At 44.7% G+C, this 21,247-nt stretch overlaps 1 protein-coding gene and 1 long non-coding RNA gene across 2 annotated transcripts; both read right to left on the bottom strand.

Moving 5' to 3' along the window:
* Positions 1–521: 521 nt before the first annotated feature.
* On the bottom strand, positions 522–11,872 carry LOC123609550. The gene is made up of 3 exons (XR_006717820.1): positions 11,687–11,872; positions 8,610–8,611; positions 522–534 (listed from the first exon to the last, which is right to left on the bottom strand). It is a non-coding gene; the product is annotated as an uncharacterized LOC123609550 (long non-coding RNA).
* A 2,484-nt stretch (positions 11,873–14,356) lies between these two features.
* On the bottom strand, positions 14,357–15,466 carry LOC123609879 (class I histocompatibility antigen, Gogo-OKO alpha chain). Its single transcript, XM_045500900.1, is given in 5 exon segments — positions 14,357–14,407; positions 14,410–14,529; positions 14,531–14,683; positions 15,009–15,232; positions 15,364–15,466. Coding segments are annotated over 5 exon segments (651 nt in total).
* Positions 15,467–21,247: the final 5,781 nt, after the last annotated feature.

The following is a 21,247-nucleotide window of genomic DNA, read 5'->3' as shown; positions in this document are numbered from 1 at the left end:
AGGGAAAATAAGAAAAAAAAGAAAGAAAACATTTGAAAATTTGAAAAAATGAATACACCCACATAGAATAAAATGAAATTATGGAAGTAAAATTGTATTTAAGAAATTCACAAAAAAGTAATAAAATAGTAAAAAATTAAAAATCTTTTTAATAAAAATGGAAAATGAAAGTAAATTTTTTTCCTTCTGTATTCAAGAATAAGAAAAAGAAAAAAAAAATTGAATAGATGGACCAGCAAACAGACTGAAATATGATTGAAATTACATCAGTTTCCCCTAGAAGTCAAACTATGAAGTACTTTATAGTCCTTAAACTAAGCAGGCGGAGAGACTTGCGGTGTTTCTGAAGAGTGAGGTTGGCCCAGTTAGGCAGGGTTGAGTGTAATGGCTCCATTCTCCTCTAGATGGTGCTGCTTAACTTACTGGGGTGGATTGTTGTAGAGGGTGTAGGCATGTATGCGCATGTGCAGGAGGGGTGAAAATGGTGTCACCCAGCTACCCAGTCTCTCCTATCAGAAATCTGTGCTCTCCCGACTGACAGTCTAGCACCCCTCTTTGTCTCTGGTTTCTGTCCACTCCCCACTTTTACACTATCCGTGACCAAGCCATCCCGCTGCCAGGTAGCACCTCCCTCCTGAGTTTTATCCTAGATGCAGCTGTGTTTCCCAACCCCTCACTTTGTGGCTCAGAATGGATCAAAGGGGGAGGGTCTCACTGAGTAATGGCCAGGTGCCCACCTGCCCCCAGGAACGTTCACAGGATCATGCTGCTGCTGATGCTCAGAGACCACAGTTGGGTGCCCCGCCCCAGAAAAAGTTCACATGATCGTGTAGCAGCAGCATTTCAGGAATTATGGTAAATCCCACACACATCTGGCACCAGCCTTCTCCCTTAATGTCCTTGTTCCAGCACCAGTGAATATGGTTGTTCTCCAGGGTCTGCTGGGACCTTTGACTGGGACCTCCACAGCCTCTACCAAATATCCTCCCAGCAGGGGAACTGCCTCTCCCCATGTGGCCTGAGGACCCCTTGGACCTTGCTGTCTGCTCCTGGGGATTTGCCCTTTCCACCAGAGCACTGCTAGGTATTGAGCTGCAGAGTTTCAGACTCTGCACTGCCCCTGTTTATAGAGTCTTAATGGAATTTAAACCCTCTCCTTTCTCCTTTCTCCCTTTTTTGTCCAGTCCCTTGTGTGCTCTTTCTTTTCTCTCCAGCTGCTTTGCAGGGGGAGGCAGGGGGATGCTTTCCCATATTCCCCCTGTCTCTGTTCTCTCTCCACAAGCAAAAAAGCTCCTTGCCGTCCCCGGCTTCTCTCTCCCCCCAGTTCACCTCTCCACACCATGTTTCTGCCAAGTTCTGTGGTTTAGGTTGTGCAGATTGTTGTGCTAATCCTCAAAACAGTTTTCTAGGGGTGCAAGATGGTTTAGCATTGATATGGTTGCATTTCAGGATTGAGAGATGCAAAAAAACCCTTACATGCTGTTCTGCCATCTTCACCCCACCCCCTGCCTTTTAATTTTTTTTTTTTTTTAATTTCTGAGAGAGAGAGACAGAGCCTGAGTGGGGGACGGGTTGTGAGAGGGAGACACAGAACTTGAAGCAGACTCGTCTTCACACTGTCAGCACAGAGCCTGATGCGGGTTTTGAACCCACCTACTGTGATGAGATCATGACCTGAGTTGAAGTCAGATGCTTAACCACCGAGTCACTCAGGTGCCTCCCAGCTAGTATTATTTAATCATGGTTCTAAATTTTAGTTTAGACATCATACTTCTATTTGTATTGATTAAATCCCTGGCTGTCATTTCTCCATGTTCTTTCTTGTAGGGTGAATTCCTCCTTTTCATTTTGGAGGAAGAAAAAAATTAATAAAGTAAAGAGTTGAAATTAAAATATTAAAACAAAGCCAAATCAAGTAAAAGAATCTAGATTCTAGATGTGTTTCAGTCTGCTTGTTGAGAGAAGCTTGATAGAAAAGAGGAAAAGAAGACAAGAAAAAAGTTTTAAAAAATTTAAAAATTTAAAAATTTTTAAATAATAAAATAGGAAAAATAAAATAAATATAAAAATTTGCTTCTCTGTAACCAAGAACGAAAAAGAAGAGAAAGAAAAAATTAACATAAAAACAGAAGCAATGAAATCTAACCAATGAACAAGCAAACAAAATGAAACCCAAATGAAGCTAGCTCCAGTTTCCCTAGAACTGAAATTTTGTAGTACACAAAAGTCTGTATTTGTGTTGGTCTCCTAAGGAATGTGCCTGGATGGCACAGATGGGTGGGGTTTGGTTTAACAGTTCTGTTTTCCACTTGGTGCTGCTTAGCTCCCTGGGGTCAATTAGTATGGGTATGCTAGAGGTGAAAATGTCTTTGCCCTGCTCTCTAGTCACCAGTTCAGGAATTTCGAGCTTTCACAGATGCACAATCAAGCACCCCTTCTTTGTCTCAGGTTTCCATCTGCTCCTTGTCTTTACCCTGTAATTGCCTAAGCTGTCTGCCTGCCAGGCGGTGCCTCCCTCCTGAGTTTTATCTCGAATGGGCCTGTGTTTCAAAACTACGCACTTCAGAGATGAACCCCCCCCCCCCCCCCACCACCACATTTGGCTGGGACCTACACTGATTCTCTGGGGGAAGGTCTGACTGAGCAATGGCCAGGTACCAACTCGTCCCAGAAAATGTTCTCATGATCCTGCAGCAACAGAGGCTGACAGTTCATAGTAAATCACAACCCACAGATGGCACACAACAGGTTTTGCTGCACTTAGCTGGCATCTTTGTCCCAATATCCGGTAATGTGGCAGCCCTCCGAGGTCTGTTTGGACTTTTGCCTGCTGGGAGGCCGTATTGCTTTTACCAAATGCACTCAACCAGGGGAACCTCTTCTCCCTGTATGGCACAGGGAATTCTCAGACCTCACTGCCTGTTCCCAGGGATTTCACTCTGCTTCCTTGCTGGAGTACCGCCAGGCACTGAGCTCTGAAACTTCAGACTCTGTGCTCCACTGTGTATAGAAACTGGAGGTGTTGAAACTCCCTCCTTTCTCCCCATCAATGATTTTGAGGAACAGGTTTCTTGTCCAGTCCCCTGTTAGTGTTTTCACTCTCTTTCTCTCCAGCTACTTTCAGGGGCAATATTTTTATTGTGCGATCCTGATGTACTGCACTCTGTACTCTTTTCTCTTTCTCTGTCCTCTCTCTGAAAACAGCTCCCTACCCTCTGGAGCACCACAGGTTTTTTCCCAGTTCACCTCTCCACACCATGTGCCTGCCAAGTTCTCTTGCTCAAATTATGCAGATTGTTGCATTAGTCCTCAGGTCAATTTCCTAGATGTTCAAAATGGTTTGATGTTGATCTAGCTGTGTTTCAGAGATGAGACAAGCTCAGGGTCCCCATTCTACTCTGCCCTGTGCTACTTCATTATTATTGTGTGGAAATGTAACATTTTCTGTATGTTGATTTTATATCCTACAACTTTACTGAACTCATGTACTCTGATAGTTAGGTTTTTCTATATATGGTATCATGTCATCTGCAAATAGTGACAGTTTTACTTCTTCCTTACCAATTTGTATACCTCTTATTTCTTTTTCTTGTCTAAATGCTGTGGCTAGGTCTTCCAGTAGTTGTTGAATAAAGGTGCCTTGTTCCTGATCTTAGGTGAAAACCTCTCGGTTTTTCACCATTCAGTATGTTAGATGTGCGTTTGTCACATATGGCATTTATTATATTGAGGTATGTTCCCTCTGTACCCACTTCGTTGACATTGGGGTGAATTCCTCCATCTTGTCATATTGTCAAGGTAAAAAAAAAAAAAAAAAAAAAAAAAAAGGAACCTAGATTCTAGGTGTGTTTTAGTCTGCTTGTTAAAAAAAAGCCAAGTCTAAAAAAACCCACAATTTTAAAATATGTAAAAATTGCCTTTTCTGATTCCCAAGGGACAAAACAAACAAAACAAAAAAAGAGAAGCTAGATCTATTTCTCCTAGAGCTGAAGCTTTGCAGCACTCTATGATCTGTTTGGTGTGTGGGAATGGTTTGTGCTGGTCGTCTGGTTGTGGGCCTGCTATGCTGATTCTCAGGCAGTCTTGCTCTAGTGGAGATGGCCCCTGTAGGGTGCAGGTGGCCTCAGTGTCCACTTGGTGGTGGTCTTTTGCTCATTGAAGTAGGTCAGTGCTGTTGGGCTGGGTGAAAATGTCCTTGCCCTGTTCTCATGACCCAGAAGCAGAAAGCTGGTGCCCACCACTCTTCAGAAAGCGCTCACAGAAGAGCAAACAATCACCTCTCTTATTTCCCCAGCTTCTGCCAAATCCCTGCCTTCACCCTGCGTTGGTCAGAGCTGTCTGCCTGCAAGACTGCACACCACTCCTGTGTTTCACCCCACTCCTGTCTTTTAGCTCAGATTCACAGCAGGGTTTCACTCCATATTTTAGAAATCTGTGCAGCATGGACCCACACTAATTCTGTGGGGGAGTGCCTTGCTGAGCTATGGCTGGCACTGGCTTCTCCCAGAAATCGGTTATGTTACCATGCAGCAGCTCAGAATTTATGGTAAAGCACAGCAGAAAGTCAGCACCAAGGCTTGTTGCCCTCAGCCAGCATTCCTGTTCCTATGTTAATGAATGGGGCAGCTCATTGGTGCCTGCTAGGTCTTTTGCCTCTGGAAATGCCTCTCCCAAATGCACTCCACACAGGGGAACTGCTTCCCCATACAACCCAGGGGACCTTCAGAACACGCTGTCTGCTCCCAGGTCTCCCCTCTCCTTCCCCATGGGAGTATGGGAGCACCACCAAGCCTGCCAGGCATGATCTTGGTGATGGCATGGATCTCCAAAACTTCAGACGGCATTCAGCTGTTTATAAAAACTTGTGGCTGTCCGCCCGTCTCATTTCCCCATTTAGTGGTTTTGGGGAAGAGTTTTTCTTATGCAATTACATGCTCGCACTTTCTCTCTCTCTCTGTCTCTCTCTCTCTCCTGTCTTCATGATCAGGGCTCCCTTTATCCCAGTACCTGCAGCTTTTCTCTCCCCTAAATAAAATTTCTGTAGCTCCTATCTTCCATGATGTGGCAGTTTTTTCACCTCTAATTGTGCATTTTTGCTATCTTAATCCTTATCGACTTCTTGGGTGTTCAGAATCATTTGGTATTTATCTAGCTGTGTTTGAGAGATGAGGCAAACTTATGGTCTCCCTACTCTGCCATCTTTTTTTTAAGATTTTTTTTTTCAACATTTATTTATTTTTGGGACAGAGAGAGACAGAGCATGAACGGGGGAGGGGCAGAGAGAGAGGGAGACACAGAATCGGAAACAGGCTCCAGGCTCTGAGCCATCAGCCCAGAGCCCGACGCGGGGCTCGAACTCACGGACCGCGAGATCGTGACCTGGCTGAAGTCGGACGCTTAACCGACTGCGCCACCCAGGCGCCCCTCTGCCATCTTAACTCCTCTCATTGATAATGATTTATTGCTTAGATATCTAAGTTTTCCAAATATTTCTCTTACTATGGTAGATATATGGTTTGCAACTGTCAGAGCCATTAATAGAGACTGCAGTGATATACACTACTTACAATCGTGTTAAAGCCTTTGTTTCCATGTAAAATGCTTTGCTTAATTGCACAGTAGATAATAACTATCTTTTTTTTCTTGAGAGAGAATGCATGCGTGTGCACGCAGTTTGGGGAGGGGCAGAAGATGAGGGAGAAAGAATTTTTTTAAGTTTATTCCTTTTTGAGTGGGGTTAGGGACCAAATGAGAGGGAGAGAGAGGATCCCAAGCAGGCTCCATGCTAATTGCATGGAGCCTGATGTGCGGCTCTATCCCATGAACTGTGAGATCATAACCTGAGCTGAAATCAAGAGTTGGATGCTCAACCAAGTGAGCCACTCAGGCTCCCCGGAGAGGGAGAATCTTCAGTAGGCTCCATGCCCAACGCAGAGCCTGATGTGGGACTTGGTTGATTTCAGGACTGTGAGATCATGACCTATACCAAAATCAAGAGCTGGACGCCTGATTGAGTCACCCAGGCACCCAGATAATACTAACATCTGATTGTTCTTTTTGAATGTTTGTTCCTTTTATCAACACTGTAAATATTATTATAGGAATTTTACTATTTCAAAGACTTTACTGTGTGAAGCTAATTTATAGCATTCTTCAAACATGTATTTATTTATTTACTTGTTTGTTTGTTTATAATGTTTATTTTTTGAGAGGGAGAGAGACACAGAGTGTGAGTGGGGGAAGGACAGAGGCAGAAGGAGACACAGAATCTGAAGCAGGCTCCAGGCTCTGAGCTGTCAGCACAGAGCCTGACGTGGGGTTTGAACCCACAAACCATGAGATCATAACCTGAGCCAAAGTCGGATGCTTAACCGACTGAGCCACCCAGGTGCCCCCAAACCTTTTTTTAGTATTGCTAATGATTTTCGTTGAATTTTGAGCACTGACAGAATGTGCTTAGCACTTTAAACTTTCATACAGCTTTTGAACATGATTTGCATCTAATATCGTTGATGCAGAATGAACAAACATTTTAGAATGTCTCCAGACCAGTGCGGGGGGTGGGGGGGGGTGGTGGTGCCTGAGAAGTAATCAAATACAGGGACATAAGATATATAGTCTGGGAAGAATGGGGCCCATGTGCTGAGGACAGCCACCCCACCCTGAGTCCCCTGGGCAGTGCCGTGTCACACACTCTTCTTAGGCCCACCCTTGGTGAAAGTACTCTCAGGAGACCACAGGGCTCTGGGTTTGTGGATTAGTACCTATAAATATTTATCTAGAAATATTTAGTTATAGGCTTCATTAGAGGGTAGAGAGTCTTTGAAAAAGGCTCTTACTTTGGGGGAAAATGTCAGAATGGGTTCCCACCCCCTTGTTGTGGGCCCTGGTCTCACCAGTGTTGGCTCCTTCTACCCCCAGATAGGGAACACTCCCTGTCTGACCCTGGTAGGAAGCCAAACCATGAGGAGTTATGGCATCTTGGTCTTTGGAGTACATGCTTTTTAAGAAGCCCTTGCCTTAGCCCTCCCTGTTTTGTCTTCTCTACCCTCCCAGAATACATGTGATCCACCCCCTCCCCTAAACTGCAACATCACCCTGAGGTGCTCTGTGCCCTGGGCTTCTGCCCTGCAAATACCACCCTGACCTGGAAGTGTGCCGGGGAGCACCAGACCCAAGACAGAGAGCTTGTGGAGACCAGGCCGAAGGGGATGGAACCATCCAGAAGTGGTGGCCATTGTGTTGCTTTCTTGAGATGAGCAGAGATACACATGCCATGTGCAGCATGAGGGGCTGCCTAAGCCCATCACCATGAGATAGGGTAAGGAAGGAGATTAGGAGTGGAGCCACGTATCAGGGTAACAGGAGCCCTTCTAGAGGCTTTCAGCAGAGGCAGGGCACAGAGACACCCCTCACTTTTCCTTTCCTCCTCAGATTCATTTTCCCAGCCCACCATGCTCATTAAGCAGCATCTGCTGACTGGGTTCTCCTTGGTGCTCTCGTCGTTGGGATTGTTTTAACAGCAGTTTAGATTGTTGGAAGTATAGTTGCTAGAGGCGTGCTCTAGAACAACAAGAACTCTTTGGGAAAGAGGTCTAGGTTTCTTCATTCCAATCTAGAACTCTCTAACCCCAGGATACATTGGAAACCCCTGTTCCTATTAATTCTGAAGGAAATATGGAGACATCCTTCTGTGCAGCAAAACCTGGTGTGTGTGGGGGGCAGGTGGGGGGGGGGCTCATGGCTGGTGGGAGGGCAGCTAGAAGAAGGTGGGAGGCTGGAGACTGCTGGACCCCCAAAGCCCCAAAACCAGGTGGGTAATGCATGTGGTTGCCTCTGCATTCCAGGATCTCGATCTAACTTCATATCTCCTGCTCCTTCATTTAGGAGGGTTCCAGAGCAGACATGGATGAGATCCAGAAAGTACCTGAGTTCCTGGGAAGTAGGTCTCTTTCTGGCGGGATGAAAATTCCCACGTCCTTCTCACTCAAGATCCTAAATATTTTAAAAAGATGAAGTGGGAGTGAACCTGGCCCTAATTGAATTGGCAAATGTGAAGGGAGGATGTTGTGTGTGTGTGTGTCTGTTTGGGTGGGTTCACAATCCCATTGAAATGTGTATGGGTATTTGTGTGTGGAGGTTTGTATAGATGTGTGTGAGCATATACAAGCATGTACGTGTGTTTGTATGTATATGTGTACCTGTGTGTGTTTGAGCATTGCTCTGATGTCGTAGACTCTAAGTCTAAAGTTCTCTTTAAGAGCAGACACAGAATTAAAAAGAGAGATGGCTAATGTCCAGGAAAAAGACAAGAGCCCCGAATAAGGGTCCTTGCCCCGTATTTATTCAGATCAGAAGGCTTGCAAACGTGATGGGCATGCACAAAGAGACAAAATAAACTAGGAACATTAACTTGTGGATGTGAGGGAGGGAAAGGGGATTTTGAAGATATACAGTGTTTGGGGTTTGGGTCAATATAAAACAAATTCCAGGCGCCGGGCAGATGGGTAGATGGTTGTTAAGAGCAGACAGGAGGTGCCGTTCCTATTTATCTTTGCCAGCCTAGGGGATGAGACAGACAGGGGGAATAACCTCAGGGTTGATGAGACTCCTATTCTTTTGTTAACCATCTCTGCTCTGGGCTGCTTTGCCTGCAGCTCTGTGGTCCAAAGTCCAGTTCACCAATTTACTTGTCCTGGCCCTATTCTCCTATGAAAGCAGCTTTCTGCTGTAGTACTAAACTTGGGGTGCTTTCACCCTGAATATCTAATCTTGTTATTTCTATGTATTGGGCACCTTTGTGCTGATTCTATTTCAGGCCTTGCCTCTATTTTGGGGGTTAAGCACCCCCTCCCTATTTTGGGGTGCCTTTGCACCTCCCTATTCTTGGCACCTTTGTGCCTCCCTATTCTTGGAGTGCCAATCTGGTTACCCAAACTTGGGTGTGAGCATTTTATGACTTTGTGTTTCTTTGTGCTTTGTTAACCCATTGGTGTAGGCCTGGGGGAGTCCTAAGCTTATCCCCCACACTCTGAGAATTCTTCACACTCTTGTGTCCACCCTGGCCATTTCATGGTTGCCTTACCCCCACCCTATGGGTTAGAAGTGGCAGAACAGCTTTCCATCTGCAGCACATGAGAGGGGCTCAAGGTGATGAGTGATGGGGAGAACTGGTAGGAACATAGTAGGAAGAAGAAAACAGGAGCTAAATTAGTGGGACTCTTACTTCTTGGGTTGTACTTAATAAAAGCGTCACACACTGTTTTAAGGGATGTCATGAATTGAATAATTTAAAACCTCCTAATAGCCCTACAAGATGGGGAAAGTTATCAACCCCATCTTATAGGCAAGGAAAGCGAGGGCACTCAGAGGTTGAGTGACTCAGTTGGCTGAGCCATGATTCTACAAAATGGTCAGGCTACTGAGCCCAAGTGCTGTTTTTGTTTTTTTGTTTTTTGCTTCTGCACACTGTTCATCCGCCTCATTAAGGGTCACCTTAACAGCCTCATTCTGTGGTTCTGCTAGCTTCCTCTCTAGCACTGAGTCTTATCGGGAGTATGTGTTTTTCACTGTACCTACTGATAAATCCATGGGGTTTGAAGTGACAGGAAAGTTGGTTCTACATTAGCTGATGGAGTGTGTTTGCTGGAGGTGGCAGGAATGGAGGGTTACAGCTAGGCTGTAGGCAATCAGTGGTGTCTGCATCTGAGCTGTGAGGTGTGCTGTCCACAATGCTGAGGGGGGAAGACCAGCCATGGGAGGGCAGAGTTTCTCCATCACTGTTTTATTCACAGATCGAAAGTACAGCCCTGTTTGAAAGTACAGCCCTCTGAGAGACACTGGCATGATCACTCATGTCCTTCCAATCCCTGCTGCCCTTAACTTCTCTGTTTCTGAGTGACTCTCTGGTAATACCTGTTCTCCAAGGTGAGAGGTGAGGCAAAGTCTAGCCTCACCCCTGCTCATGGCACTTCCTCCCACCCTGCCTACTGCTCCCTCCTGGGGCCTCCTCAATGGAGTGAGAGGAAAGAACTTGACGTTCATGTTGTTAAAGAGAAAGGATGTCTGTCTTCAAGAAAGGGAAGAGCTACCTTAGGGGGAGAACGGAGTTATTCCTTGTGGGCTGGTGGGCTGGGGGCCTCAGTGTCTTGCTGGATGTAGGCGGGATGCTGACCTCAGTTTCTGTCTTTCCAACATAGCTGCTTGCCTCAGCAAAGTTTGCAAGCTGAGAAGACAGTAGAGAGTCAGCCGGCAAGCTGGAAGTCATGATCCAATTTTCAGATCCAGCATCACCACTGCCACATCTTATTGGTTAGAAGATGATTCCAGGTCTTGCCCACACAAATTGGGAGGAGATTCCACAAGGCCATGTGGACCAGGAGGTAGAGACCATTGGGCCTTATTATAATCTGTATGGGGATGTTCCAGGTGACAGATGACAGAAATGGAGGGTAGCACAGTCTCTGAACTGGATGTGTTCATACACGGGTTGCACAACCTTTTTTTTTTTTTTTTAATGTTTATTTTTGACAGAGAGAGACAGAGCATGAGCGGGGAAAGGGCAGAGAGAGAGGGAGACACAGAATCCAAAGCAGGCTTCAGGCTCTCAGCTGTCAGCACAGAGCCTGATGCGGGGCTCGAACTCACAGACTGCGAGATCATGACCTGAGCCGAAGTCAGACACTCAACTGACTCAGCCACCCAGGCGCCCCAGACTGCACAATCTTTGACCAAGATGATTATAACTCCAGGTTCCATGTTGGACAAGATGATCTGCAGAGCTGAGCTGTGTTATCAAAGCAAGGTCCTAGATAACAAGATTCACACTGTGATTTGGAAAGGCCTGTCTCAACTTTGTTGCACCTGGCAGGTCGTCCTCTCTAATCATTTCTCCCTTCACTTTTCAGACCTTCTAAACTCTAGGAAAGCACCATCACTAAACTGAACCATTTTTTTTTCTTTCCTGTGTTATGCTGCCAGAGAAATCCTCGTCTCCCACTATTTCTTCCACCCTACCTCATATGGGATCCCACAAAGTCACTTCTTGTGATTCTATTTTGTTCATTTCTTTCCCTTCATCCAGGTTATTTCTTCGTGATTTTCTCTTGTATTGGTGAGTCAGTTACATTAGGAAATTAGTATTCTCTAACTAAACCTTTCCACTAATTTTTGGGTCAAATGGGCAAAGATTCTCTTTCCAAATGTCAGCTCTGTCCTACACAGGGATAAGCCATGGTAGGAGGGTTCCTAGAAAGTCAGGTATTGCCACAGAAGCTCATCAGCAGGAGACATTTAGGTCACAAAGGTATGTACCTACATCTTCTTTATGTCCCTAGCATGTGGCACAACACCTGGGCCACAGTAGGCACTCAATAAGCTTCTGTCTAGATTCTGTTTCCCCAGAACTTGTTATACTAGTTGCATTTACTAGGTTATTCACCCCAGTGTGAATTCCTTCATGTTTCTCTCACTGAGGCCTACCAGACTGCTAGACAGCTACTGCCTAATATGCCTAATACATTTCTGAAAAAAGTGGGACTATCTTTGGTAATTCAAAATTTATTTAGTTTGACTGATACATGCACAACATTTGAAAACTTTATGTAACATAAAAGAGTATATAGAGTGAGCAGTAAATTTCCTCCTCCATGCCATCCATAATTCTAATTCTCTCCCTAGACATAACGGTTGTTACCAGTTTCCACAGTTACATAGAGAGAGATTCCATTTTAGCACGTGGTATTTTACCAAATATACCATCTGCATCATTTCTCAATTACCAATATATTCTGAGACTGCCCCACTGTTAGCATACAAATCTGGTTGAAGATGTGCTATTAATATTAAGATACTGATAATGACAATTCTGTCATTTGTGATTTAAAAAAATTTTTAAGTAAAGCAGAAATGATCCTTATTCCATAGGGATAGAATTTCAGAGGAGTACAGGGTCACTCAGATTAAAAATAGATTTCATTCACTTTCCTCCCATGAGGTGACTTTTGTCTGTGTGACTATTTTCTGGCCATTATGGTGAATCAGAATGAGGTAGTACGTGTTGCCCTTAAAGGAGAGAAACATCCTTTTTCTGCGTGCCCTGTTCATGGACCATGGACATGGTCTTAAGTACCCTGGCTCATGCTAATAAGGGAAGCTCACCACTATGAGGGAGGAGGACTTTCAGGAGTGGGTGGCCATGGTGGTCTGTTCTGCAGATTAGCAGAGAGTTTTACACAGGGTGCACCAGGCTGGGCAAGAATAGGAAATCGGTCCCATATGACAAGAATAGGGGGGAAGAATTAAAGACAGGGGTAGAGATGACCCAGTCCCACCTCTGCTGGAACAGAAAAGCAGATCAGTTTGGGGAGAGGTCCCCCACTGATGGATAGCAGTGGGACAATTTTCCCACCTCATCACATTATGCTAATAGGAACACAGACACATTCAGACATTTTTAGCAGATAGAAATGTCCAGGGCTCTTGATGTCAAAAAGGTGGAAGTGTGAGCAAATCTTGCATCACTCAGTCCCCTTTACAAGGCAGCTGGCTCACACTGTGAAAGAAAATAATGAACAAATTCAGGTCAATCATGTAAGCGTTTATATCTCAACAGCCCATCACTTGCTTATAATGTCCCACTCAAAGAATCCTCGTAACCCACTCATGTCCTCTCTGCCCCAACCCCTCCCCACTTCAGGCCCTCCGGGGTCTCACCTTTAGGAGTTCTGAGAGACACACCAGAACTCTGGGCACTGTCACTATTTGGCATAAAACAAACACGATGTGGTCAGAACCCATAGGAGATTAAAGGAGGAGCTATGAGGTGGATTAGCTATCCCATGGGGTCCCATCTACACTCTCCAAGGTCTCAAGGATCACTCCCTCCATGCTCTTTGCCTGTGACTAGCACCCTCCTTTTCTACCTGTGGGAAGAAAACATGTCAGAGACCAGGGAGAAGACTGGACCATGGTATCCAGAGGAATACCCTAGTCCTGTACCAAATCAAAGTTTCCAAAATTCTTACTGAAGAGTCACAGCTGTATTGGTAAGCATGAAAAAAGGATATATAGGAGCACTGGACCAACTGTCTTCCTGGAGGTCTGTCTACATCAGGGAATTTCCCTTGACCTTCAACTGCTGGGGATCAGGTCCCCAACGTCAGAATATAAAGGTGAAAAACGTCTTCATTTGCACAAGTCTAAAGAGTAATTGGCTACACAGTGAGGAAACACATCTCATTAACAAAGCAGGACAAACTTTAGTCTGGGGTTTGAAACCTCCCAGTGGGATAAGAAAACTCAGATTCCTCCCAACTCCTTTCTCTACCTGAATGCTTCTTTCTCCACATCACAGCTCCAACTGCCACAGCTACAGTGACCACAAGGAGAACCTGGCCAGCACCAATGCCCATGATGGGGATGGTGGGCTGAGGAGGCGGTTCATGGGAAGGGAAAGGAGGGTGAAGGGCCCAGACTTCAGGTTTGGGTCATGACCTCGCTGATGTTCTACAGAAGAGCTACTTTCTGTGAGAAGAGGCTCCGCCCCAAACCCTCCTTATTCCATCTCAAGGTGGTGGGCTTGGGCAGCCCCTTGTGCTGCACATGGCATGTGTACCTCTGCTCTTCTCTAGAAGGTACCACCACAACTGCCCACTTCTGAAGGTCCCATCTTCTGTAGGTCTGGTCTCCACAAGCTCTGTGTCCTGGGTGTGGGCCTCCCCATCACGCTGCCAGGTCAGGGTGATCTCCGCAGGATAGAAGCCCGGGGCCCAGCACCTCAGGGAGACCTCATGGGATGGTGGGTCATATGTCTTTTGGGGGGTATGAGGAAGAAGAATCAGAAAATCACACTTTGGGTTGCTTTCATATGACCATCCCGACAATGGAAAGGATAATTGGTTTGGAAGGAAAAGGCACAGGAGCCAGAGACCAGCCTAGACTTCAGGATGTGGAATTATGTAGAATCAGGGAGAATGCCCAGGGTAGGAGTGTGCAGGTCTAAAATGGGGAACACTCTAATGGTCTTGTGACTGCAGTGGAGGGTCAGTAACTCAGAAAACACAGAGTCAGACTCCCAAAGATGTTCTCAGATGGAGAACAAGGCCTTGAGAGAAAAATCATGGTTCACAAGGTGGCTGCCCAGGTCAAAGGAACTGCTGGTGGGTTATTTCAGGGATGATCTCAATCTGCAACCCAGGAGACTGGGTTCCTCATCGCCCTCGAAGGGAGTCACTCCCTAGTAGGAATATGAATACACTGAGGCGGATCTCCCTCTTCCTACCAGTGGGAGGGGCGCTGTTCTGACCCTGAGTCCATTTTCCCTTCCTCTGGAAAGCCAGCCGCAGTGGATGGGAGATCAGGGAGTCCTCGTGGTCCCTGTATCTGCTTCCAGCAGTGTCTTCCCAGTGTCTGTCCCATCTCCAGATACTTGAGGAACCACTCCATGCACGTGCCCTCCAGGTAGTACCTGTAGCGCTCCGCCTCACCGGCTGCCTCCCACTTGCAGCGGGTGATGCGCGGCGCAGTGTCCCGCCATGGTCCAGGAGCGCAGGTCCTGGTTCAGGGTGATGTAATCCGCGCGGTCGTGGGCCTCACGAAGGTAACGGCGGAGGAAGTGCCCATCAGGCCCCACGTCGCAGCCTATCATCCTTTGGAAGGTGTGAGACACTGGCCCCGCCCTGACCTGCAATCATTAAAGCCTAAACTGAAAACCAAACCGAGCACAGTCCCCAGGGGCTCTTACCTATTCGCAGGACGGGGGTGGGGCGCAGACTCAGCGTGGCACTAGGACCCAGACACTCGGGGCGACCTCGGCGAGTCCGTAGGGACCGGGGTCGTGACCTGGACCCGGGCCCAGGTCGCTCACCGGCCTTGCTCTGGCTGTAGTGGACACGCAATTCATTCAGCCTCACTTGAAGAGTTTGTGTGCGGGTCCTGAAGTTCTGCGTCTGCTGCTCCCACTACTCCGGCCCCTCCTGGTCCACCCACGGCAACCGCGGCTCCATCACCGAACTCGGGGTGTCGCTGTCGAACCGCACGAACTGCGTGTCGTCCACGTAGCCGACTTCCAAGCACCCGGGCTCCCCGCGGCCCGGCCGGGACACCGCGGTGTGGAAATACCTCAGGGAGTGGGAGCCTGTGGGCGCGGAGGGGTGAGACCCCTCCCGACCCTCCTCTCGGCTTGGGGCCCGGGTCCTAGGGGGAGGCGGCCGGGAGGGCACGGACGAGGGGGCTTGTGGGACGGAAGAAGGGTGGCAGGTTGGAGAAGAGTCGGGACCAAGGGGTGGGTGAGGCGGAGGTGAGAGCTCTGGGTCCGAGGCGGTGGAGCAGCCCTCCGTCTAGCGGTCCCCTGCCTCCGCCCACGCTGAGGCGTTTTCTCTCCCGACCCCGCACTCATCCGTCCTGGTCTCAGGGCCAGGGTCCCCGACAGCAGCAGGAGGAGGGGTCCGGGACGCAAGACTGACATCTCATGTTTTGCGGAGAAGCTAAGTCGCCGCCCTTCCAGTGATTACACTATAACCCAGAACCATGGTGTCGCTGATTGGCTTCCCTAGAAACCCTACACACAACGGGAGAGCGAACTGGGGCCGAATCATGAGTATCCCCGCAGAAGGACCTGACACAGGTTGTGACAGGGAGAAGTGAAACCAGGGGAGATAGGGACTCCCCAACACTGGGCTTCCTCGCCCCCGACACCGCCCTGGGGCCTGAGACCCTGAGAGACAGGCCTAGGGATTTGGGACTTTGTCCTGACACCTTTTCCCCAATATGGGAGTGCTCTGGTCACATTGTCTCCTTGCTGAGGCAGTGATTCTCAGACATCTTATTTTCAGGATATCTATACAGTCTTACAAATTGTCTTACAAAATAGTAAGTATAATTTTGTGTATGTGGGTTATATCTATCAGTGTTTTAAAAAATTTTTATGAACTCATTTTGAATGATATTAATAAGCCATTGCATGTTAAGTAAATAATTATTTTTATGAAAAAAAGCTACATCTCAAAATAAACAGGGTAGTGAAAAGATTGGATCTTTGTATTTTTGCATTTTTGCAAGTTTTTTTTTTTTTTGTCTATCACATTAGAAGACTGCGGGATGTTCGTATTTGCTTCTGCATTTAATCTGTTATTTTTGTTGAAGTATACGAAGAAATATACAGCCTTGCACAAATATGTAGGAGTAGTATTTTAATACCTTTTCAGATAACTGTGGGTATCCATCTTTGATAATAAAAGTACACAAGTCATACTTTCTCAAAGGTTATTTGCAGAGTGGATTCTGAAACAGTATCAGTGACTATTTCTTATTCTGTTACATTCAAATCTATAGGCTTATCTTGCACATTGTCTGGATCTTGTAGTAATTCATGATTTTTATTTATTTTATTATTTCAATGTAAATGTTTTTATTTTATTTACTTATTTTTTACATGTTTGTTTTTGAGACAGAGAGAGAGAGAGAAGCAGAGGAGCAGAGAGAGGGAGACACGACCCGAAGTGGTCTTTGTGCTGATGGCAGATGTGCCCAATGTGGGGTTCCAGCTCTCGAGATCATGACCTGAGCCAGAGGCTTAACTGACTGAACCACCCAGGCTCTCCTAATTCATGATTTTTAAAGAAAGGCTTTGTTTCACTAAATTATATAGATCTTCCAGTATTGATTACACTGGAGTCAAATTATAAAAAAAATCACATTGGTCTTAATATTGCCATAGGTCCCAACAGAAAAGTTTGTCAGTACTGGGAAACGGTTCACCTTATTGGTGGTACACAGTTTTCCAAAATTCTGGTTTTGTCTAGAGAGCTGACATTTTATCAAGGCAACAAGTAACTGTCAGTTGTCATCTGTCAGTTAATTTTCTTGAAGGGACAGGCTCATGTTCATTTTTAAGAAACTTCCACCTACACAAGTCTAAATAATCCAAGTTTCTGTGGCATTCATTACTTCAAGTAAAAATGGCATTCCATACAAAAAGAGGCTATTTTGGTTCATACACATGACATTCCTTGAGAAACAGTATTTAGGAATGTAACAGAAATGATTTATGGGTATATCCCATGTTTTCATATATTTTTAAAATGTGGATTTGAAGATAATTTAGTAAAGATAATTTTTAATGCTTCAGCTAGAATGCTTATTTATTTTAGAGGGAGAGTGCAAGTTGGAGTGAGGGACAGAGGGAGGGGTGAGAGAGAGAGAGACAGAGAGAGAATCTTAAAATTTTTTTTTTAACGTTTTTATTTATTTTTGAGACAGAGAGAGACAGAGCGTGAACGGGGGAGGGTCAGAGAGAGAGGGAAACACAGAATCGTAAGCAGGCTCCAGGCTCTGAGCCATCAGCCCAGAGCCTGACGCGGGGCTCGAACTCACGGACCGCGAGATCGTGACCTGGCTGAAGTCGGACGCTTAACCGACTGCGCCACCCAGGCGCCCCGAGAGAGAGAATCTTAAGCAGTCTCCATGCCCAGCGTGGAGCCTGTCACCGAGCTCAATACCACCACCTGGGTTTATGACCTGAGCTGAAATCAAGAGTCAGATGCTCAAATGACTAAGCCAGGTGCCCTAGCTATAATGCTTCAAAGTGAGTGTAGTTTAAAAAATTATTTTCCAAATATAAGGAAGTGGGGGCAAAGAATAAGCACTATTGCATTTTGGACTTATAACCTCCTTTCTTGCTAAATTTTGGCTCAGTGAAAATGTCAACATAGTGAAAAAGCAAATAATATAAGTAATGTTATGAGAATAGTTTTAACATAATGGATGCCATGAAAGGGTGTCACTGACTTCAAAGGTTCCACGGACCACACTTTTGAGAACTGCTGTTCTGAACCATCTAAGGAGAGTCTCCCAGCTGGTCCCTGTCTTTGCCTCCTCTTCACTTAACAGAATCCATTTACTTGAGCTAGACTCCATGCATACCAAAACTGAGCTTAAAGCTTAGCCCCTGGGCTTATCTAAAGGAGAACTCACCCCCCACCCCCGGAAATGTGATATCAGTGTTCCCAGTCTGGGAAGGGATATAGAGGGACTGGTGGTTCTCCTTTGTGACTGGGAACAATTTGTGCCTGAAGGTGTCAAACTCATACATAACCTAACTTTGGTTTTGTTTTACATGACATTAATATGTATTCATATCCCAGAAAGAAATCTGATGTAGTCAATAAGAGTAAAAACAGTGGACTTTTCATTTCACATGGGTCTTATGTACCCGACTTGAGGCACACAAATCTTGAAGAAGAGTACTATAGAATAAAATGTTATATAATGAAGGAATTTTTTAATCTGTGCTGTCCAATATGGTTGCCACAAGCTATATGTGGCTATTGAATTCTTGAAATGTGACTAGTGTGTTAAGCAGTTCAATTCTTTTCTTCCTAAAATTTTTAAATTTAAATTCGAGTTAATTAACGTACAGTGTAATATTAGTTTCAGGTGTACAATATAGTGATTCAGTACTTCCATACAACACGTGGTGCTCATAATAAATGCACTCCTTAATTTCCATACCTGTAGTTTTGATTTGTATTTCGCTGATGATTAGTGATGATGAGAATCTTTTCATCTTCTTTGGTAAATGTCTATTCATGTTTTCTGCCCATTTCTTAACTTGATTATTTGTTTTTGGGTGTTGAGTTTGATAAACATACATACATTTATTTATTTATTTATTTATTTATTTATTTATTTATTTATTTATTTAATTTAAATCCAAGTTAGTTAACATATAGTGTAATAATGATTTCAGGTATAGAATTTAATGATTCATCACTTACATATAACACCCAGTGCTCATCTCAACAAGGTCCTCCTTAATGTCCCTTGCCCATTTAGCTCATCCCTCCACCCAACATTCTGCCAGAACAAGCCCTCAGTTTGTTCTCTGTATTTAAGAGTTTCTTATGATAATGTTTTAAGGTTCTCTTGATAATTTTAGGCTTTCCTCCCTATCTGTTATTGTCTTATTTTTGTTTCCTTCCCTTATGTTCATCTGTTTTGTATCTTAAATTCCACATATGAGTGAAATCACACATTTGTCTTTCTCTGACTGGCTTATTTCACTTAGCATAATACATTCTAGTTCTATCCATGTTGTTGCAAATGGCAAGATTTCATTCTTTTTGATGGCTGAATAATATTCGATTGTATATATATGCCACATCTTCTTTATCCATTCATCAGTCGATGGACATTTGGGCTCTTTCCATACTTTGGCTATTGTTGATAGTGTTGCTATAAAAATTGGGGTGCATGTGACCCTTTGAATCAGCACACTTGTATCCTTTGGATAAATCCCAAGTAGTGAAATTGTTGGGTCGCAGGGTAGTTCTATTTTTTTTATGCTTATTTATTTTTGAGATAGAGAGACAGAGCATGAGCAGGGAGCGGCAGAGAGAGAGGGAGACACAGAATTGGAAGCAGGCTCCAGGCTCTGAGCTGTCAGCACAGAGCCCAATGTGGGTCTTGAACCCACGAACCATGAGATCATGACCTGAGCCGAAGTCGGGCTCTCAACCGACTGAGCCACCCAGGTGCCCCGCGGGTAGTTCTATTTTTAATTGTTTAAGGAATCTCCATACTGTTTTCCAGAGTGGCTGCACCAGTTTGCATTCCCACCAGCAGTGCAAAAGAGATCCTCTTTCTCTGCATCCTTGCCAACATCTGTTGTTGATTGATTTGTTAATGTTAGCCATTCTGACAGGTGTGTGTCATTGGGGTTTTGATTTGCATTTCCCTGATGAGTGATATTGAGCGTTTTTTTCATGTGTCTGTGAACCATCTGGTTGTCTTCTTTGAGAAGTATCTACTCATGTCTTTTGCCCATTTCTTCACTAGATTATTTGTGTGTGTGTGTGTGTGTGTGTGTGTGTGTGTGTGTGTGTGTTGAATTTGATAAGTTCTTTATAGATTTTGGATACTAACCCTTTATCTGATATGTCATTTGCAAATATCTTCTCCCATTCTTTTGGTGGCCTTTTAGTTTTGCTGATTGTTTCCTTCACCGTGCAGAAGCTTTTTCTCTTGATGAGGTCCCAATAGTTCATTTTTCTTTTATTTCCTATGCCTCTGGAGACATTTCAAGTAAGAAGTTGCTGTGGCCGAGGTCAAAGAGGTTTTTTCCTGTTTTCTCCTCCAGGATTTTGATGGGTTCCTGCCTCACATTTAGATCTATAATCCATTCTGGGTTTATTTTTGTGTATAGTGTAAGACAGTGGCCCAGTTTCATTTTTCTGCACCTTGCTGTCCAGTTTTCCCAACAACATTTCCTGAAGACTGTCTTTTATGCATTGGATATTCTTTCCTGATTAGTCAAATTTAGTTGGCCGTATGTTTGTGGATCCACTTCTGGGTTCGCTATTCTGTTTCATTGATCAATATGTCTGTTTTTGTGCCCAGAACCATACTGACTTGATAACTACAACTTTGTGATACAGGTTAAAGATCGGGATTGTGATGCCTCCAGCTTTGGTTTTCTTTTTCAACCTTACTTTGGCTATTCGGGGTCATTTGTAGTTCCATACAAATTTAGGATTGTTTGTTCTAGCTCTGTGAAGAATTCTGATATTATTTTGATAGTGACTGCATTGAATATGTAGATTGCTTTGCATAGTGTTGACATTTTAACAATATTTGTTTTTCCAATCCATGAGCATGAAATGTTTTTCCATTTCTTTGTGTCTTCTTCAATTTCTTTTACAAACTTTCTATAGTTTTCAGCGTATAAATTTTTCACTTTGGTTAGGTGTATTCCTAGGTATTTTATGGCTTGTGGCATAATTGTAAATGGAATCGATTCCTTGATTTCTCTTTCTGCTGCTTCGCTATTGGTATATAGAAATGCAACCAATTTCTGTACATTGATTTTATATCTTGTGATGTTGCTGAATTCATGTATCAGTTCTAGCACTTTTTGGTGGAGTCTTTTGGGTTTTCCATATAGGGTATCATGTCATTTGCAAAGAGTGAAAGTTTAACTTTCTCCTTGCTGATTTGGATGCCTTTTATTCCTTTGTGCTGTCTGATTGCTGAGGCTAGGACTTCCAACACTATGTTGAATAACAGTGGTGAGAGTGGATATCCTTTTCATGTTTCTGACCTTAGGGGGGAAAGCTCCCAGTTTTTCCACACTGAGGATGATATTAGTGGTGGGTCTTTCATATATGGCTTTTATGATCTTGAAGTATGATCATTCTATCTCTACTTTCTTGAGGGTTTTTATCAAGAAAGGATGCTTTATTTTGTCAAA

The sequence above is a fragment of the Leopardus geoffroyi genome, chromosome B2 (assembly GCF_018350155.1).
Source record: "Leopardus geoffroyi isolate Oge1 chromosome B2, O.geoffroyi_Oge1_pat1.0, whole genome shotgun sequence".
Classification (NCBI taxonomy): domain Eukaryota; kingdom Metazoa; phylum Chordata; class Mammalia; order Carnivora; family Felidae; genus Leopardus; species Leopardus geoffroyi.
Note: the sequence above shows the minus strand (reverse complement) of the source record. Positions and strands in the feature narration are given on the sequence as shown.